This window comes from Ambystoma mexicanum, chromosome 5p (assembly GCF_040938575.1).
Source record: "Ambystoma mexicanum isolate Mex_15411 chromosome 5p, UKY_AmexF1_1, whole genome shotgun sequence".
Lineage (NCBI taxonomy): Eukaryota > Metazoa > Chordata > Amphibia > Caudata > Ambystomatidae > Ambystoma > Ambystoma mexicanum.
The window spans coordinates 790308426-790328119 of record NC_090930.1 but is presented as its reverse complement, the minus strand read 5'-3'; the positions used below and the strand labels follow the sequence as shown (position 1 = coordinate 790328119).

The 19694-nt window shown below is 45.7% G+C and overlaps 1 protein-coding gene across 3 annotated transcripts in view; it reads right to left on the bottom strand.

Moving 5' to 3' along the window:
• Window positions 1-19694, bottom strand: part of GOLGA4 (golgin A4) — a 2156782-nt gene that overhangs the window by 240690 nt on the left and 1896398 nt on the right. For all 3 annotated transcript variants that reach the window (XM_069613207.1, XM_069613208.1, XM_069613209.1), the window contains one exon: window positions 12951-13054. In XM_069613207.1, the coding sequence (XP_069469308.1) occupies window positions 12951-13054 (104 nt within the window). The remainder of the gene's footprint in view (window positions 1-12950; window positions 13055-19694) is intronic.

Genomic DNA, 19694 nt, shown 5'->3' with positions numbered 1-19694 from the left:
AGTGGAAAAGTGTTTTCCCTGTCCCTTTGTGGCTCCGGAGGTTTTCGACGCCTGGCGTCGAGGATCGGGGGTAGAGTCCCTGTCCTTCGAACGTGGGGCTGCGCTGATCTTGTCTGCGGGCTCAGACTCCTGGAGCACGGCCTGGGGGTGGAAGTCGTCTTCGTCTTCCGACGATCGAACTTCTGTTAGCCTAGGGAGCGAGGCACTCTTGGCAAGAGTGGATGATTGCCTGGAGTCATGCGGCGATCTCGATCGAGAACGCCCAGAGGACACCGATTCGGACCGTTCTGTTTGTGCCTCTTTCCGAGATCTCGACGTCGTCGAGTCTCGGTTGGACTTTGTGAGTTTAGTGTGAGTGGTGTGTGAAGCGCTTGTGTCGCCGGGGGTCTTCCCCATAGCCGCCCTGCCGGACGACCTTCTGAGGTCGGGGACCTGCGCTCGGCTGTCTTTCGACACCGTAATGCCCTCGCCGTCCGAAAGCACGGCGTCGCTGCCATCACTGAAGGCGCCCTCCGCTGCCATGGCCGCCTGCCTGGCGTGGTGGGCCCAACGCTTCGTCGAACGCTCCTTAAGTGTCTTAGGTTTAAACCTACTACACTCTCTGCAGTTCGCTTCGGGGTGGTCCCTCGGCAAGCAGAGATTGCACGTGGCGTGCCTGTCGACCCAAGGGTATTTGCGATTGCACTTGGGGCAGAATTGAAAAGGGGTACACTCCATACGCACCTTGAGGCAGCGGGCTGGTAAGTGTAGGAAATGTATAAGGTGTACCTATATACCAAGAGTGTAGAGTATGTCCAACCCCCCACTCTCCCTACTTTCAGGGCCGAGGCCAGAGGCCTTCCAAGGCCTGGGCCGAGGCCAGAGGCCTTCCAAGGCCCAATTCCGTCGTGCAGCAGCCGACGGTCGATTTCTTCTCCAAGCCGGCGTCGAGTGTCGAAGTTCGACGTTGGGATGGGGAAAGGATGTAAATCTTTTAGCAAAAATATGGCTAAGGCCAGGGGACTCCGCAAAATGCTTCTGACCAGTATGGCGGAAAAAAACAATCTGAGGATCCTAGACGCATGAGGGATCTTGGGTACAGTGGACATCACACTAGGGATAGTATTACTGGCACGCCCTGTGTCGACGCCCATTTTCGAGTTTCGAAAAACAAACTGTAATACTCCGCAGCTTCCACTAGATGTCGGCCTCTGCACAGCATGTGATCTAAGCAGATTCCACAAGCCTCAGAAATATATATATATTTTTTAACAGGGCCTGCGGTAGCAGCCCAGTAGTTATGGTTAAGGAGCTCAACCCATAGGAAGAGCACATTTTGGGCGGCTTAGAACTTCGCCCCCCCCCCCCGGACGTATCCTCACCAAACTGTGCAAATAAAGTATATGGCCCCCTCAGAATGTTTCTGCAAAGTGTGGTGCGGTTGTATCCAGGGGGGGCAAAGTTGTAGGGGGGGTCCCAAAATGTGTGAAAATCCTCTTAGACGCAATGGAAAAATAATTTTGCTCACACCTACAGCCCAAACCGCTGGACGGATTTTGACCAAATGTATGCCAGGAGCGGTGGCTTGGTCCAGAAAGGGTGCTTTTGTAAATCTGGTATAAATATGTGCAGTAGTTTTAAAAAGTAGGTCAAAACAAATTAGTGATATCTGGGTCCGGTCCGCTGACTCACTTCCCTATTCGGTCCACGGACAACCCTCTGGACTCATCATGGCCCGTAGTGATGCCCGCGGACATCGGATGCGCCCGCTGATTGGATGGTGAAAAACGTGAGCTGCGTCAGATATGCTGAAACGGTCCCCATGGTGGATTTGCGGACAACCGGCGTTGTCTGCAGACATCGCTGTAAAAACATATTAAAAAATACAACATGGAACTTGTCAAACTAATGAAACAATCTCTGGGGTGATGAGGATGTGATGGGAGATGGGCATAAAAAACCCAAAAAACAGGTGGTTTTTCATCTCTGAAGTCCCGCGAACAGTCTGGGTGTTCGGGACAGTGTTGGAATGTTTGCGAACATCTCAGATGTTCGGGGACATCCATACATATTTCTGCATTACAGAGTTGGTGAAAAGCAGTTTTTGGATGGCTTAGAACTTTGGTGCCACTCAATGAAACTGCATGAAATTTTGCAATATCATGTTGAACCTGAAATTATAAGTTAGTCACTGTAGTGACTAACGTACTGTGGGGTATTTTTATCCACGCCAATGCGGCACACTGCACCCCTTTACCAATGGGGAAAGAAAACTGCCAAAAATGGAGGCAATAACCCCTGTGCACACTAAATCTGCAAAATTGCGCATGGTTCACAACCCACAAAAGAGCTGCATGCCCTGCCACATACACATGCAAAGTGGTGTAAAAGCAGGAATCACTGCGGTCATCTGTCACCTGAAACCAGGCCACAGAAGGCCCAATCTGAAAATGCCCTTAAAAATTCTGTCCCTTTCCCAGAGAATTATGGAAAGGAAAGTGTGCTGAAACCATGGATTCTCCAGGCAGTCAGAGGAATCCAAGCATCACTGCTTGACAGCTGCCTAAGGAAATTGGCTGTCAAACCCAGTTCAAACGTATTTCCTTTTCCTGAAAAATTGCTAAATCCACTATCTCAAGTATGTTTGTGAAGGGCTAATTCTTTTAAAATGTTTACATCCTTTATAAACTGTGCTTATATTTTATATTTGAAATGAAAAGACTTTAATGTCAAAGAGCCCAGTTGGGGTCAATCCACTATGTAATTGTGAGCCTGGCCTGGGAAAACTGACATCTCCGTTTGACACTCCCTTGAGAACAGGAAGGCTAATGGCTGTTAATGGTTCACGCACAATCCCAGCAAGCCACTCAATGGGGCCGCATTAGACATTCGTCTGCTGGCTGACCAAAGAACAAAGGACAGGCTGAGAATTGGCCTCTGCAAGGAGGGGCAGGATGTGGAGGAGGTTTCTCAGTGAACTTCAAAGGACTGGACAGCTGCTGCCAGAAAAGGAGAGGTTACACAGGAGGACTTTGGTGTGAAATCCTCATTTTTGATTAAAGTGTAAAACTCTTTAACTGAGCAACCTAAAAAGGAATAAATCTGAAACTTGGTAGACATTAAACTAATTTCAGCCTTGTGATTTGAAGACATTGAGGAAACTCATACCATTTAAGGACCAAAGTTATGAAAAATGTCCGATTGTGGCAAAACTATTAATGTTGCAAACTTACAATTGTATGTACAGGATCCACTGATAAGCACCCAGAGATGTATCAAATTAAAGTGATTAATCCAAAGTGTTATGGGTAAAATTGATAAAAATCCATAGAATGCCCAATACAGATCTCACAAAGACGGGAAGTGAATGTAAATGTAGACGGTCGAATGTAAAGCATGTGTGTCCAATTTTATGAGGGTACATAATGGTGGAAATGTACATTTGTGCAAAAGTATGTTTTGGGTAAAAATTCAGGTGGGAGTTCCTAAATCATGTCATAAAATGACAGCTCTGTTTAGGCTGCCAACCAAAACCAAGCACATGCATGTAGCCACTCACAGACATGGGGGTGTGTTTTTGAAGTTCTGCCCATGCGATAAACTTAGTAGGATTTTGGGTTCTTTTTGTAACAAAAGTTTGTATAAACTAAAGGTGTACAATAAAGAAAAAAAATAGGAGTTTCACTACACTCTAGACTCTGCTTCCAGAACACACTGTTTCCAGAACCCATCCAGATGTCCGCGCAGCACCTTATTCCAGAACTCTTCAACTTGTAGCTGACTCCAGAATTCTTTGAAAGATCCCGATTTCTTGGCAGAATCCAGACTCTAGCATTGCAAAATTACTGCTAGTCTGACCCAATTGAAAACATCCCAAACTTGAAGGGATTTAATTTTAATTCAGCTTGGCTGGCTACCATTAGGCTTGCCCGCTGAAAACTTGCATCTGGCTATCTACTATGTCCAGTAACCAGAAGAGGCCCTTCCAAATCCAGTCTGAGGTGCAGTCCAAAATTGACCAGAACTGCGCCGCTGATCCAAATCCCTCCAGAAGTGCCTGTGCCGGTAGACCAGATCCAATTCATTAACCAGAGCTGGCGGTCCAATTTAATAACTTATTCTGTAAGTATAAATAGGAAGAACAGTGATCCATAATATATCTGCATTGTATGATCCCAATGTAAAACCCATCCCATCTGTAATTTAGAACTCCAGTATTGTTAGAATCCTTCTTGCGCTGATTGTCTCACCTGTGTGTCCAAAACCATAACTCCCCTAGTGATTCTGAATAACTAAAGTTAATCCCAGGAAGAAGTAGAGTATGCACAACAGGACGGGTTACGCTGATCACGTGACTGTAAGATCCACCTGTGGCATTCTCTTTTTCATAGTCATAATCTAGTGTAATCAAACCCATCTGTCATTTTGAAAGATGGAAACGAAATTTCACCTCTCAATTATACCTAACATCTTTAGTTACATCCACAACAAAAAACCGCATCGCGGAACAGTGTATTTGACCTGTTTTTCTTTAATATCGCATAGTAAAAGTTTGCCGCGAATTTACAAAATTACCAAGTTTATATGTGTCAATTCCCCATTTCAAAGGGCTTTTTTCATCCCATCCTGATCTGAAGTGTGTATTGTTGTTGATATTATCGCTCATGTATGTTAGGACCTGATTAGTGTTGCTTTCTGTATCACTTGTCTTCATTTAAGCATTTTTGCAACCTTTTGCAGTATTTCACAAAGCCATTTTCACCTGTCATTTTGAAAGTGTCATTTGCCAAAATAAGGTTTTCTCTCTTGTTGGGGAGGGAAGGACGCCTATAACTCTAGACCTTGTATTTCATTCCTGGAAACCTGCTGATTACTCACATTGGGGTAGGATTGCTCATTTGTAGTTAAACAAAATTTTGCAGGGGGAGTATTAACCTAAACGCTATCGGTGTCAAAAACAAACCGTTCTTTTTCCCTGCGTTTTCTATTGTGCCTCCTTATAAGTGAATTCAATTGCTTTGCTTATTTTTGAATTGTATTGTCACCCTTTGGGTGATTGCTGCCCCATTATATCTATATTAAACCTATGTGATTTGAATATTAAAATAAATAAATATGTACCTTTACAAACTAGCCTGATTCCTGGTTCAGTGTGACCTGGGGGGTATTTTGAGAAGGGTGTGATATGAGTGGTATCTCATTCAGAATATTAAACTTATAGACAAAAAATAAAATAAGGGTTTCATTTGCGCACTACACTGCTAAGCGAGACCTGGGTGTGTGCCTGATTGAAATCCCTTACAGTACTCCTAGTTCGTAGTCCCCTTGTATACATACTGTATGGGCGTCCCTCGCTAGGGATGGGAGATGGAACCTTTTTCACCAGAAAAATCATCTTCCCCTTCAAATTTAGATGCACACAGGGGCGCAGCCCTGGGATCATGCGCTCCCCCGACTCTGCCCAGTGCCGCCATTTCTCAGTCCCCTTTGACACATTGACAATATTAACAGTGCCTAATGACACCGGTTTTATTAGGGGGGAGGATGGTGGGACATATGGAGGAAAGGGGACTATGGACTAGGTGCACTTTAGTCACTACGGTGAGTAATTTATAATTACTCCTACATCCCTTCCCCTTTCCTCCATACTGTATGGGCGAGTACAACTGAATGAAGCCCCAGGGTGGAGCAGTTTCCATGCCTCTGGCTGATCTGAAGCCAGGCTGATGGTCATGGAGATAACCAAAAGATTCAGTGTGGAGAGTGAGCTGGCAGATGGCCTGCTTTTCCAAGAGTTCCCCAGGAAAGGAGTGATAGAGATTGGGCGATAGTTTGCCGGATCGGCAGAAGGCTTTTAAGGAGCGGGTGCACAAGGTAGTGCTCGAGGAGAGAGGGGAAGGATCCACTGGCGAAAGAATGATTGCAGAAATCGGCAAAGTCTGGAACAAGGGTGTCAATGTGGTCCTTGATGATTCTAGAGGAGCAGCGAAGTACCTGTTTGGAGGACACTTCCATTGATTGAACTTGTCTAGAAACATTGTTCGGTGTTGTCTGAGAGAAAGAGGAGAAAGGAGGATGAGAGGGCGAGGCAGCCAGAGGGGGGCCGAGAGAGGGAGAGGAGAGGATGTCCTGAGATTTAGTGGTGTAGTGAGAAGCCAGAGCCATACAGAGGGACCGGGAGGAAACAGGAGAGGTGGATACTGCATAAGGATTGGCCAGCTCTTTATAGATTTTAAAGAGTTTGGCTGTATTGTTAGAGACCGCAGAGACGCAGGCTTGGATGGGGACTCTCTTCTTAGACAGGGCAGAGAGTCTATATTACCTTTGGAGCAGGCAGCAGGCCAGTTTGTCAGAGGATGTGCCCGAAGCCCTAGACTTCCTTTCAGCCACCCAAGCACTTGCGTTTCAGGCCGACGAGGTCAGAGTCATACCAAGAATTGACCTTGGAGGGAGACTTCTGACGGAATGACTGGGGTAAGGACGTCCAGAGTGTTGGAGATGGAAAGATGATGGTTAGAGAGGGCTGTGTCAGAGTGCGAGTCAGCCACAGGCGTAGGAGGAGCAGAGAAAGTAGCGGCAAAGGCATCCACCGACAAACGCTTCATGGGCCGAATGACCGAGAAGGTAGGTGGCAGTGCTGGGGTAGGCTTAGGCTAAGGTACAGAGAGTTTTAGGAGAGAGGAGAGCAGAACGTGGTGAGTCCAAGAGAGAGGAGTGGGCGGGGGTGTCTGAAGAGATGAGAACATCCAGGGTGTGACCGCCAGAGTGTGTCGGACGAAAGGGTAGAATGGAAAGAGTGAGTGTCGCAGAGGTTGCAGAAGAGGCCACAGGAGGGATTAGATGCATCCAGGTGGATGTTGAGGTCTCAGAGGAGGAGAGGTTGAGAGGTAGAGGCAAGGAGAGGTCAGCCCACTCAAAGGAAGAGAGCAACCTGGCCAGGTGGCCTGATGATGGTGGCCACAGTCAGAGAGGCCATGAGGGATAGCGAGCCTGCAGACCAGGAATTCAAAGGAGGAGTAGGCCTGAGTAGGCATAACAGAGGCAGGGACCCACTCTGGAAAGATCAGGGCTACTCCACCTCCAGGTTGGTTGGTTCGGAGAGGATCTTGTAGACATCAGGGAGGAGAGTGTCAAAACTCGTGACAGAGCTGGCAGTGAACCATGTCTCGATGAGAGTGAGGACACCCAGATAAAGTTCTTCAAAGAGGTGGCGGGTGTCAAAGGAGTGTTTGACAGCAGAGCAAGAGTTAAGAGTAGCGACGTGGAGCAGGCTGCCACATTTGAAAGACTTCCGGGCTGGGATACTGGCTCGAGGTACACCCAGCGGAGGTGATGGAGGGGTCCGAGAGTGGGCAGAGGTGGAGGCAGAAGGTGATATAGAAGGTAGAGAGGAGGAAGATGCCAGAGGTGGCGTAAGAAGGAGGAGCCAGAGAGGTGCTAGGAGAAGTAGCGGGAGAATGAAGGAAGTTGATAAGACGCGGGAGACGCCTATCGAAAAGGAAGCAACTGGGCTGCGGGACCTGGACCAATACGGTGCCATTCAAATAACCATTAATGATTATCTTGGAGGAGTGAAAGGAGACCAAGAGGGCCTCCCACTGAGTGCCACCATTATTGGGAGAGGATGCAATAGGAGAGAGAGCCAAGACCATATGAGGGGTCCATAGGTCTGTTGAAGGAACGACAAAGAGGATGTCGGTAAGAGTATGCCTGGAGGAAGCACTGATGTAGGTATCAGCGATCCAGAGGCCTGGTTTGGAGACCAGGATGTCTCTCTTATACTTATTCCTTCCAGACTTAGTGAGAGGGATAGGATAGGACAGAGTAACAGTTTGAGAAGATAAGAAAAACTGAGCACCGTAGGGGGTTCAAGGAGGAAAGTAGGAGGAGGGAGCGAGAGAGAGACTGGAGAGATGCACAGCCCAGCGCTACGCAATGCAGGGTACGCAAGGGGGGATAACACAAGAGTGAGCACACAGGAGGAGCAGACAGGTGACACACAACAGTAGAAACAGTACCCCCCCCACTAGGTGGGGGACCTAGAGAGTGGGAGAGGGTCAAAGGGACACCGCTTACAATACAACAGTAACCACAGTTGAGAGGGGAACTTCAGTGTGTGAGAGAACCTAATGGGACACAGTTCACAGAACAGCAACCACAGAAGAAGGGGACCTAGAGAATCAGAGAGAGCCTAATGGGACACAGTTCACAGGACAACAATAACCACAGATGAAGGGGACCTAGAGAGTGGGAGAGAGCCTAATGGGACACAGTACACAGAACAATAGTAACCGCAACTGAAGGGGACCTAGAGAAAGGACACAAAAACACAAATATGGCTAACCGCTAAGGGGATAGCCTAGGTTTGCGCAGAGACAGAGTATGTTATGTCAGACAGTTAGGTGGTAGTGCACGCAATATAGGCCGGGAAGTTTAATATAGAGCTGTAGTGGCTGCTCCCAGTTCCCACACAAGCAGAAAGTATAAATTTGCCCAAGCTGAAGAAACTAGGATCAGAGTGTAAGACAGATGTAGACACTAAAGCAGCTCAAAAGGAGGAAGCTGCACACTTGTAGCTGTGCACACTTATATTTAAGCATGCAGAATTCAGTTAGCGAACAGAGGGCAACTTAAACCTCACATTCTGGTGCTAAAACCAAATCAATAAACAGAACTGTCAATTGATCTGAGCTCCCACTACACATTGAGCTTCACAGGGAAAACACCAATAAATTCCTACCATTAAATTCAGCACACTGCGCAACACTCTTCAGGTCAGGGGCAGCTCGTCCATAATGGGCGGCAGGACGCTGGCCCGCCACCGTCACCAATTGTGGATGAGCCAAATATAGCCCTATGTAAGGGAGGCATGGTATCACAAGGAGACACTTACACAAGAGTTGCAAGTTACAAAACCTTTCTTGTTAAATTCAAGGAGGTTGGAAAAACTCCTTTCTGGCCCTATAACTAAGATGGGAGTAATCTCGGCCATCAAATGATAAAGAAACAGTCCTAGTCAGTCTTAGTCAAACAATGATTGCCTATACTAACAAAAAACGAATGTCTGCCCTCACGTTAATACAAACTAATGTGACATAGGGTTAGGTATCTAAAAAAGGAAAAATCAGTGGTGAAACAAAATGTCAGAATGCCAATATAAATCAGTATTAATTCTTGTCCCCACATTATATAGCACAGAGTTAGATGGAACACTTGATGGATGAACACACTTTGTCTTGCGAACACAGTTCGGCGGCTTGCTCTGATCCTCAGTGCCTTCTTGGCCGTTCAAGTATGAGTCACAAGTTCACAGGTTTACCCTCTCGGGGTCCCATCACCCAAGTCTGGGTCACCCTTCAAGCTTCTACACAGTTTCAACAAAAAGTTTCCAAGTATAGCATTTGGTTGCAGTTGACTATAGGTTTCTCTCAATCGAGCTCAACCCTTTTCTCCTTGGGGTTCCCTTCCTCAAGCTTTCTTCACATTCCACACATGGGCTTCCCTCCATCATGTTCGAGCAACCTTTTCGTGTTTTGATTTCGCTGTTGAAGACTTTCAAAACTAGGATGATTTTTACCCTCTTCTCCACATGACCACTTCAACCCTCCTTTCCTTCTTTGCTTCCACTTTACATATTTTCCTTCAGTTCCAATGCCTCTTGTAAAATATACTTGCTATGTATGACTTGCTTTCATATCAACTGCTCCTAGATCAAGTCTTTCAAACCTTTCTTTCATGTGTTTTTGTGGTTACTTTCTTTCTCTCGCTTCCCGCTGCCTCTGCAGCTTCAAAAAATTTCAGAGACTTTCGATTGGGCAATATCACTTCGCCGGACCACTGTGCTACTTTGTATTTCATATTCACAGTTCTTAACAATGGATTCACTTGATCTCGCAGCTTATCGGCGCTCGCGTAACCTTCATCCATCAGATACCGTTGCAAGCATTTCAATTAAACACAGACCAGGCTTTCTTTGCTTCCTTCAACTCACTGGTCGTGTTAAGATGCTTTCTGTCTTTCGCGCCCTTGATGTAGGAGTCAAGATTGTTACCACTACTGCTTCTGCGTCTCCCCAACTCTGCCGTTCAACCGGAGGGTAGCTGGTAACCTTGTACCACTCAGAAGACTCTTTCTCCCTTCCAGCTGGGCTGTAGCGTGCAATCCTGACAGCCTTTTGGAAATAACGGTCTCTTGCCGGGAGGCAGGCGGTCTCTGGCTTCCTGCCCCTTCAGTTCAACCCCTCGGTTTGTCGCTCTCCTTCTCCTGGTTCGCCATCACCCTGGAGGAACTGCTCCCTCTCATGCACTGCCTTGCTCAAAGTGTGTCTCAGTGTTCCACCTTTTTAACCATGTGGGGAGAGTTAATAGGTATTAGGTGTGCCTGATTAAAGTGATCTCGTTAGAGGGACATGTCCAGTGTATTGCATGAGAGTTAATCCTTTCAACCTTAGACCTCCTCTTCCTCGACTCAGAGTTTGTGTAGGAAAGGGGCGAGGAGGGGATTTCGGAAGTTGGAATATTCTATAAAATAGGATTGGATAGGATAGGATAGGGGTTGTAGTGGAACGGAAGGTGCATTTTTGCGGGTGCATTAGCCTGCTGAGCTAACCATATTACATAATAGGCCCTTAGATGGCTGCAATAACAGCTAAGACAACCAGCTTATTTGAAGTGTGTGCTAAATGCTGAAACAGACTTTTATAGATGAATTAGTAATGTGTTAGTAGCGCCTACATTAGTAGCATAAGGAGCTACATTTAATGTGCAGGCCTCAAAGGGGTGGAAGGTTACATTGTGCATAGAAAGGCAGGGCAGAGGCCCAAAGTTTAGTAGCTAATAGAGACATGTATTTGAGTGCTTGAAGCATTATAGCACCTCTATAGGGCTTGTCTTCTAGCATTATGACACTAGCTAGCAAAGCGCAGAGCCGGTAAAGCTTGCCCACTAGGGGTTAATGGCAATGCATATTATTGCAAGCTTCTCCTGGAATATTCTTTCTTTGCAACCGTAGTACTGCCAGCCTCCCTAAACAGGCACATGAGAAGAAACGGCATGGCCTTGCACACACTGATAACAAACATTCCTGAATTGGCATATGGGCTCCAAGGGGCCCAGCAGTAAACATGTTTGCCCTGAGAACGTTCTAGCATAGTGCGTCATGCTGATTGACAGCACGATAGTACAAGTATGCGTGCACACATGACTCAGGGGGGATTCTTCCGTGGACTCGCTTCGAGCAAGTGCCCGGAGATTGGTGTGGTCCTGCGGCTCCCTGTGGCGCTGTCACCTGGCTGAAGAATAACACCTGGTGATGGTCAGCCATTCGTTTAAGATGACCAGGGTCCCCCAGTGCTAATATAAAAGGAATGTAAGACTGTGTTCTAATTATGTGTGATTTCTCTAGCTTGCAATTCCATTATTTCCAAATTGCTGCTACATCTACTGTTCCGTTATATTGTGCTTTCTGTCAAATAAATGCTAAATGTATGCTTTTCACTACAGGGGTATTGGGAAAGGGGGGATACTGTGTCTCACTATTGGGCGTCTCTCACCACTCCCCGGGGACCCCTCACCCAGGTGATTCTTCCACACTTGCCCACCCCCAGGGTCTGGATCCAAAGGCGTTAGCCGTGCCCTGGCCACCTGAGTAAGGGATCCCCGGGGCCTGGGCAGTGAAACACCCTCTGGTTTTTCAGACCAGAAAAAGTGCTCCCAAGTGCTCCAGGGCTGGCTTGAAGCATCAATGGGAAACATGGTTTAAGTTCCCCAGCACACATGCCCTGCGGAGCAGCTTCCAGGAAACCAAAGTCTTTGGGTTCTGGGGGGAGTATGGCTGCAACGCTGAAACTTAAAGGAATTGACGGAAGGGCACCACCAGGAGTGGAGCCTGCGGCTTAATTTGACCCAACACAGGAAACCTCACACGGCCCAGACACGGAAAGGATTGACGGAAAGGATTGACAGATTGATAGCTCTTTCTCGATTTTGTGGGTGGTGGTGCAATGCCGTTCTTATTTGGTGGAGCGATTTGCCTGGTTAATTCCGATAACGAATGAGACTCCTCCATGCTAACTAGTTACGCGACCCCCATCGGCACCAGCAATACCATGAACATGTTGTTCTTACCAAATTCTACGGAAGCCATATTAAACTACAATGTATGTCACAACGGTGACAATCATTGTTTAAAGTACAACACAACAAGGAATAAAAATCAATAAGTATTTCAAAACACTTACCAATTCTGGAAATTGGAATGTATTCAATATTAAGTATCACTTCACCAGAGCCTAAGTATGACTGTTGGATCTCAGTTACCAAAAAACAATTATAAGCCAGGTCACTCCCACATATTTGTGGGAAACATTTAGGCACCTCCACTTACCAAATTCACAGGCTGCTACTGATTCATAGTCATAGCATCAAACTTTCTGCTCTTGTCTGTACGTTTATATAGGATTTGGGGATTTAAGGTTTAACTGAGCACTGTCATAACTCAGAACTGCCCTATGGCATGGTAAGAAGGTTTTTACCATGTGGTAGAACAGTTGTGATTTATATAGCATTGCTTACTTAACCCTTATATCCCAATGTCTGTATAAATGTATATTTACGGAATATCTTTCTATGACCTCATCGATCCCTCATTGTATTGTTGCAGCTACATGCTAATTTTAATACAGGAAAGAGCAGAGGGGACCTAATTCACAGGAGACTACAAGAAACATGTAGTAGAAATCCCAATGAAGAGGCATTATATATGGAGAAAGCTACATTCAGTATAGGACATTGGTTTTTCTCATTTAAAAATGTGAAAGTTCACCTTCTGAAAGACTCACATTTTCATTGGCCATAACTTTCATACAGTCGGAATCAAATCATTTAAAACTATCACCTCTCCACACCCCCCATAATGAAAGCAAATAATTCACACTGGAGGACAACACGTGCAATGCAGATGGGAGTCTGTACCTTAGTCTCCTTGCCCATCATGTATTCGTACATCACTTTCCTCAAGTACTCGAACTCGGTCGGTTCGCCAAAGGCAGACACATCCGTCTGACGATGATTCCCTTCTGATTACAAACAAAAGTGGGGAAAATGTCAAACACGATATACATTCATTAAAGATGATCACATATCAAGTTACATTTCTGAGAGTTGTTTTGAGGGGGACATGTTTAGCCACAAAACACACCATGAAAACCGAGACAGCCCCATTATGAGTTTGGCAGATGTTTTCTAGGAAGTACTGCATGTGGAGATTCTGAAAATCTACCCAAATATAGGACATCTGCTAGGTTGGAGATAAGGGATGTGGATTACCAAATGCAGAATTTCTGAAAACTTCAGTATGTTATTATTACTTTAATCATTGTCCACCCTCGTTTTAAGGATGGGCACTGATTTGGTAGAGCGGAAGATAATACCAAAATTGTACAATATTTTACAATGCAGAATCGGGTCATTTTGGACCTGTCTATGCATTTGACTTGGAAGGGGGCGAAAAGTATATACAGCAAGGTGGTTCACTCCCCTTCAGCAAACAAGTTTTAAAACTATTCGGAGGGGAGAGGCCTTTACATGTTTACCTCCACTCAAAATTGTAGGAGTGTTTAAGGGGTATTAGGCCTCAATCAGGCAGTGTTTATTGCATGTAGTATTCCTTATAAATACTACATGTAGTAAATATGTCTCGTTTTGTAATATGGCAGATGGTAAAATAGGGTTTACTGTTAAGAGCAAACTCAGAATGGGGGCCTACGTTTCTGAAAACCACAAGGAGCCAAATATTTCACTTGGTTTGACCTTTTGTCATTCAGCTTTGTATGCTCTAGTCTCAGAAAATCATAACAGGGAGAAAGAGGTGAACATTAACACTGGCAAAGAATGCCACTCTTGGCTACCCAATGTGGCCATTCCATAATGTTTGAGATCACAAGAGTATAATCAGGTCAGGTGACTAAACCCTCAATCTTATTATCCTCATACTCAATTGTTTGCTACCCAGTTATATGAACGAACGTTAACATGGCATCAGTTAAGTTAAAAATTGAGTAATGCAGCCATGCCCTCAATTAACCAACGGTACTATAAGAAAAACTACTATAAATGATCTCAACATCTTAAACCTACATGGTGATCAGATATCTCTGAATACACAATGCCAAACGCATTGCATTGACAAAGCATTGGCAGACAAATAAAAGGTCTTACAATACCAAATCCAATAATGATCAAAAACAAGCATTGGCATGCCAAGAATCTTGGCGTTTACTGTTCTTTGCATTTTGCATTTATAGGCAGCAGTGTGTAAGGAGGAGAGTGCAATGTTTTTAAGACAGGATGGAATGAGAATGAAGGAACCCCACACACATCGCTGCATTAAGCGCTCAACCCACTGAGCTATCTTATTGCCATGTTGCGCCCTCTCATTGTTACCGACTATCATTCCGTCAGATTCTGTGTGCAACATCTGTTTTTCGAGGGGGTTTGGGCATCATGCTTTCAATCGTTCACGCGTGGTGAAAACCTGTCACCTCAAATTAGTGACCCTTATGATTTTACGTTGAATGCAACAATAGGCTTGTGTCTGAGAGGAGAGGTTGAAATTCTCTTTTAAAGTGACTGAAGGCTTCCTTTGAACTGCACACTTGGAGACGTGAGCTTATGATGCTCCCCATTTCAAAACAGTAAATCGCCCCCAAACTACCCTCTCTTTCACACATTTAGCATATCTAACTTCATCAGCAAATAAAGAGACAAATCTGGCTTTAGCTGCTAAGTATAATTTCTATCTGCTTTTTTAAATTAAATACCTTTTCAGGGAGTAATTCACTTGCATGACATCAAGAGATACAGATGGATCAAAGTCGAATGAGCGGGTAGCGCCATGTGCAAGACACAGATTGGTCATGGGGCACCACCGGTCCTCACCCGGGACGCATACTGGAATCTGAAAGGATGGGGAGCGGGGGGGGCAACATACGAGGTGTTGGTGTACTGCAGCATCACTCCTGTGTCACAAACTATGTTCTCCTTCCAATGCAGTCAGAATAACGTGCTCACTGTATGTTTCAGCAGCGCTATAGAACTTGAAAAGCTGCATAACCGCAAATAAATATTAAGACATAATAGCAGATCTGACTGTGTCCTTGCCTTTCATTAGCCCCCATTTTCATAGATGGCATGTACGTTGTCAATACACTGTGCGAGAAACCAAAAGGTGTCTCACCCACTAGTCCCTGTGGATCTCTCTCTCAGGTGACCAGAGCACAACCATCGCCTTTGGATCCAGACCCTGGGGGTGGACAAGGGAGGAAGGATCACCTGGGTGAGGGGTCTTCGGGGAGTGAGACACCAGATGGCGAGACGTGGTATCCCTCCCCCTGCAACACCTTTACCTCATCCTACCAGGTAGGATATGTGGGAACTTTATCCCCCCCCTCCTTTCCCTTCACAAACACTTCCACACGGACATCCCACTCTGGGAGAATACAGACTCGCACCCAAGAAGTATACCTGACATGTCCCTCTACAATGGTCAGTTGAAGTCAGGCAATTACTGACAATCACTCACACTTGACTTCTATTAAACTTCCCCATACGGATAAAAGGTGGAACACGAGAGCACACTTTGTGCGAGGCAAACCACATGAAGGAACAGCAGTTTCGAGTTGGCAGCTGAACGAAGGGGGAAAGACGGCAAACCAAGAAGGGTTCGCAAGGAGGGAAATACCCTTGACCTTTTTGGCAAGAAACGGTTACTCTCAAGAAACCTTCGCGTAAGGCCAGGAAACCTGACTGAAGAAACCTGCATTGTGTGTCAGGAGATTCCAGAGGCCCGCCCATGTAACCGACCAAGGCGGGGAAGAGCTGCAGCCGCTGTGGTATCGTCCTTAGCTTCAAGAACAAAGAAGCACCAGAGAGATCAACAGAGCAGGTGAGTTGGCAAGACTGATGCAAGACCAGTCTGTGTTGAAGTCAAGGTTGCAAGCAGCAACATTGTTTAATGAGCAATGGAACAAACATGTTAAACGCGTGTGATGAAGGACGCGTGTAACGCTAATCGGCTGATGAATGTTTGAACTTGAGAAGGGAAGATACATTGACAGAGTGGTCTGGCACTGTGAATGGGCTCAATCGAAGGACTCTATAAGGTATTCGCTAGGAAGTGGTAGAAATGAAAGTAGAAGATTGCAAGCACATTGTATTAATGTATCGAAGAGGCTCTGCGACGGTTTAAGCAAAATCCATCACACATTCAAAAGTCTTTGATGTCGATATGACGCGGAAACTGTACAAAGTGAGACATGGTCCAAGCCCGACCGAGGGAGACCAATCGGTGAATATTGTGGAAAAGGGATGCGAGCCCGAACGTGGGAGATTCATGGCCTGAGCCCAAACGAGGGAGACTATGTGCGAACATTGTGATAAAAAGGGGGTCCAAGCCTGAAGAAAGGAGACCAGGATAAATACTGGAAACACAAACGTATGATGGGAAAATTCTTATAAGAGTGGAACTTTGATATATGTTTGTTACGACAGGCCCCCTGCAGTAAGAGACTGTTATTGGAAAAGAGGCTTTGGCAGAAGGCCTTGATACTTTTACTTGGAACTGTATCCTTGTGGCAGAAAATCCAGAGTGTTTGCGAAGCTCTAACGTGCCGCCTTGTCCTGTGCTGAAAACGTGGGGATGGGAAGCCAACTCCTCAACCGCCCTGACATATTGTTTCTTGAACACTTTTCTTCTTGCATACACAATTGTCCCACACCCTTTTTTATTTAGAAGGATTGGCAATAGGTTTATTAGTATAGGCCCTTTTATTTTGACAAGACTCCACTAGGACAGCCTTATTATTATTTGATGGTCATAGCTTGCTCCCATCCTTAGATTTAGGTTTAGATAGACGTTCAACCAACCTACTGAAGTTCAATAAACACCCTTGAACTGTGATCACTTGTGTCTGTCTTCACTGTTGAATACCATGCCTTCCTTACAACTGGGAGCAAAGCCACTGACCCGCTGTGCAGCCTGTATGTATCACACTCGAATAGCCATCTAAGGCACAGAACTTGGATAACTGTTTGAGTTCTGATTTGTTTATCATTTCTCATGGTGCTTGCATCCAGCTTGGCTTCACTTTAGTTTTGCTATTCTGTGCTTTGCCATTCTATTTCTTGCACTTCTGTTGTGACCATTCACCAATTCCTTCCTTCCCCCTCTCTTTCAGTGAATTTTGCACCTTGCTTGTATGACAGTTATCCGGTTCCGCCATCCACGGACCATCCTCAGCTCTGTGGCCTACATCCCATGACAGTCTGGACTCCTACGGGGCTGCTGCCCTTACATGGCGAACTGCCCCCTCCCCCTCTCTGAATATCCCCAGTCACTAGGGTGGTCCTGTCCAGCCCTCCCCCACAGTGGACACACACATTCTCCAAGGACCACAACGGCTCATAGAGCCCCATGAGCTACAGAGAGGTGCTGATCCAGTCTAAGGTTTGTCGGCCACACCGAGGGCACTAGACCCTCCGTGCAAGAAACATTGGGTCATTCAGGCCAAGCAACAGTGTGTTGGGTGGGAAGGGAGGAGGGTGCCATGCACACCAGGAAGAGGGGAGGGGGACTAATGTGCACCAGAGTGCTGCATTTTTACCTAATTAAAAGGTAAAAAATGCAATGCAGGGCACAGGAGGTGGGGGCACTTACTTTAGGTCTGCAGGCACCAAAAGTTCCTTGTGGCCCGCACCGAGGGAACTACACCCTCAGTGCAAGAAACATTGGCCACTCGGGGCAATAAACAGGGTGGTGGGCAGAAAGGAGGAGGGGGCCAGGCACACCAGGAAGCAGGGAGGGGAGGAGGAAAACAGATCACTCGGCAGCAGACTTTCAACATAGTCCGACAGGAGTTTATGTTAAAAAAATAATTGGTGCATACAAATGAAAATAATAACTGTCATATACTTCAGTACAGTCATTTTGCGCCTACTTCAGACCGTGCACAGCTCCCCGGCAACAGCAACAGGCCAGCAGACGTGAGTGAGAGGGTGAAGGCACAGATGATGCTTTTGCAATTTCATCGCCATGCGCTGCAAGTTGCCATGCCAACGCCATACACTGCTCCCAAACTCCCTTTTCTCCTTTTTTTTACATTTACAGTGCCAATGTTTTAGCGATTATGTGGCTTACAACACCAAAATGCCAAAACCAAAAAGGGAAAAGGAACCCTTACAGAGTAAAACCCTTTAGCGCCAATCTGAACACCCTCTCGAATGTCTGGAACACAGGTGTCTGATCAAGAGTATGAAACATCAGAAAACCAGTTGCAGCCACCAGCCAAAGATGGTAAACCAACATTGACAAAGTCAAAGATGACAGGAGGTGAAGACTGTGCAGAAGAGTTTGAGAAGAACACACCACAGAGTGTGTATCTAATTTCCAGACTGGGAACCTTTTATGGGAGACGTTCACCATGTTGCTATGCAACATGGTGAACAGATGATGTCTAGAAATATAGTGCCCAAGCAGAAGCAGGGCGCATGCCCACTCAGTTACAAATGAATAACACCTGTGGTTCTACGCCATGCAGATTCCGTGCCAGAGAGCACCGCACACAGGATTGCTGAGCATCTATGAATACAAGTTCATTGGTGTAACTGTATTTCAACAGGCTCTTGCTGCCAACGGGGGTTCAATCACTGGGCACTGATGAAGCAGAATTGTTTTTGTAGCAGATATGTAAAAAGGGCCAGAAAAGGTACTTGTGGTAAACAATGTTAGCAGGTAATGCAAGGTGTGTGGCCCTCTATGTGGCCCTCTAGCCAAATGCGAGCTACTTGTTGTCATCTCTTCTTTACAAAATATGAAACCAGTCTTCTCACAAGCATATTCGCTTGGGGAAAAATGAAGCCACAATGCAGAGGTGTAAGCATTTTTTCCCCAGAGAAGGCTGAAAAAGACACAGGCAAGGAAAATGAATTTCCCCCCTGAAAACCAATAGCTTAAATTAGAGCCGCAACGGGCAGGGCTAAACATGGGCAGCGTAATCTGCAGAGACTGCACGCATAGGAAAAGGGGCTTGTGCGGAACATTTCAATACCAACCATGTAGACTAATTGTATGATCCTAATAAACCAATTCATTACTTGCTTTCGAGGGTTATTTTGATAAATTATCTACCAAGAACATAATCTTAAGGGACATTTACCTTGAAATTATAATTTGTTATATATACACACACACTGTAGAAAGGTGTAAACGATCCAGAAAAAGGATCTTCTTCTTAAAAGTCCCCCTGTTTAGGCTTTTATGAAAAATTGCTGGGCAGAAACAGAATCAATGTCTGTCTGCATTATTCATACCTTTCCGTAAACTGCTCATAAAGCATACTGTTTAAGACCAGTACCAATCCTTTGTGCTTGGAACACACATTTTGCCAATTTGATGTCAGAGAAATCCATGTCCGAACATCTCCAGAGAACCATTCACGCATACCATGGCCTTCTGGATACTTATTCAGCATCTTTAACTATTAGCTAATCTGGGAACAGATCCAAAATGTACAACTGCAAAGCACTTTTTACTAAAAAACGACATTAAGAGATATTGCTAGTGTCCTCATTAGGCACAAGTCGAACAAACTTCCGGGTGCATATTATGTAAAGAATACCGCCCGTGGCAAATTATAACACGCCACGATTGCTACCACACAG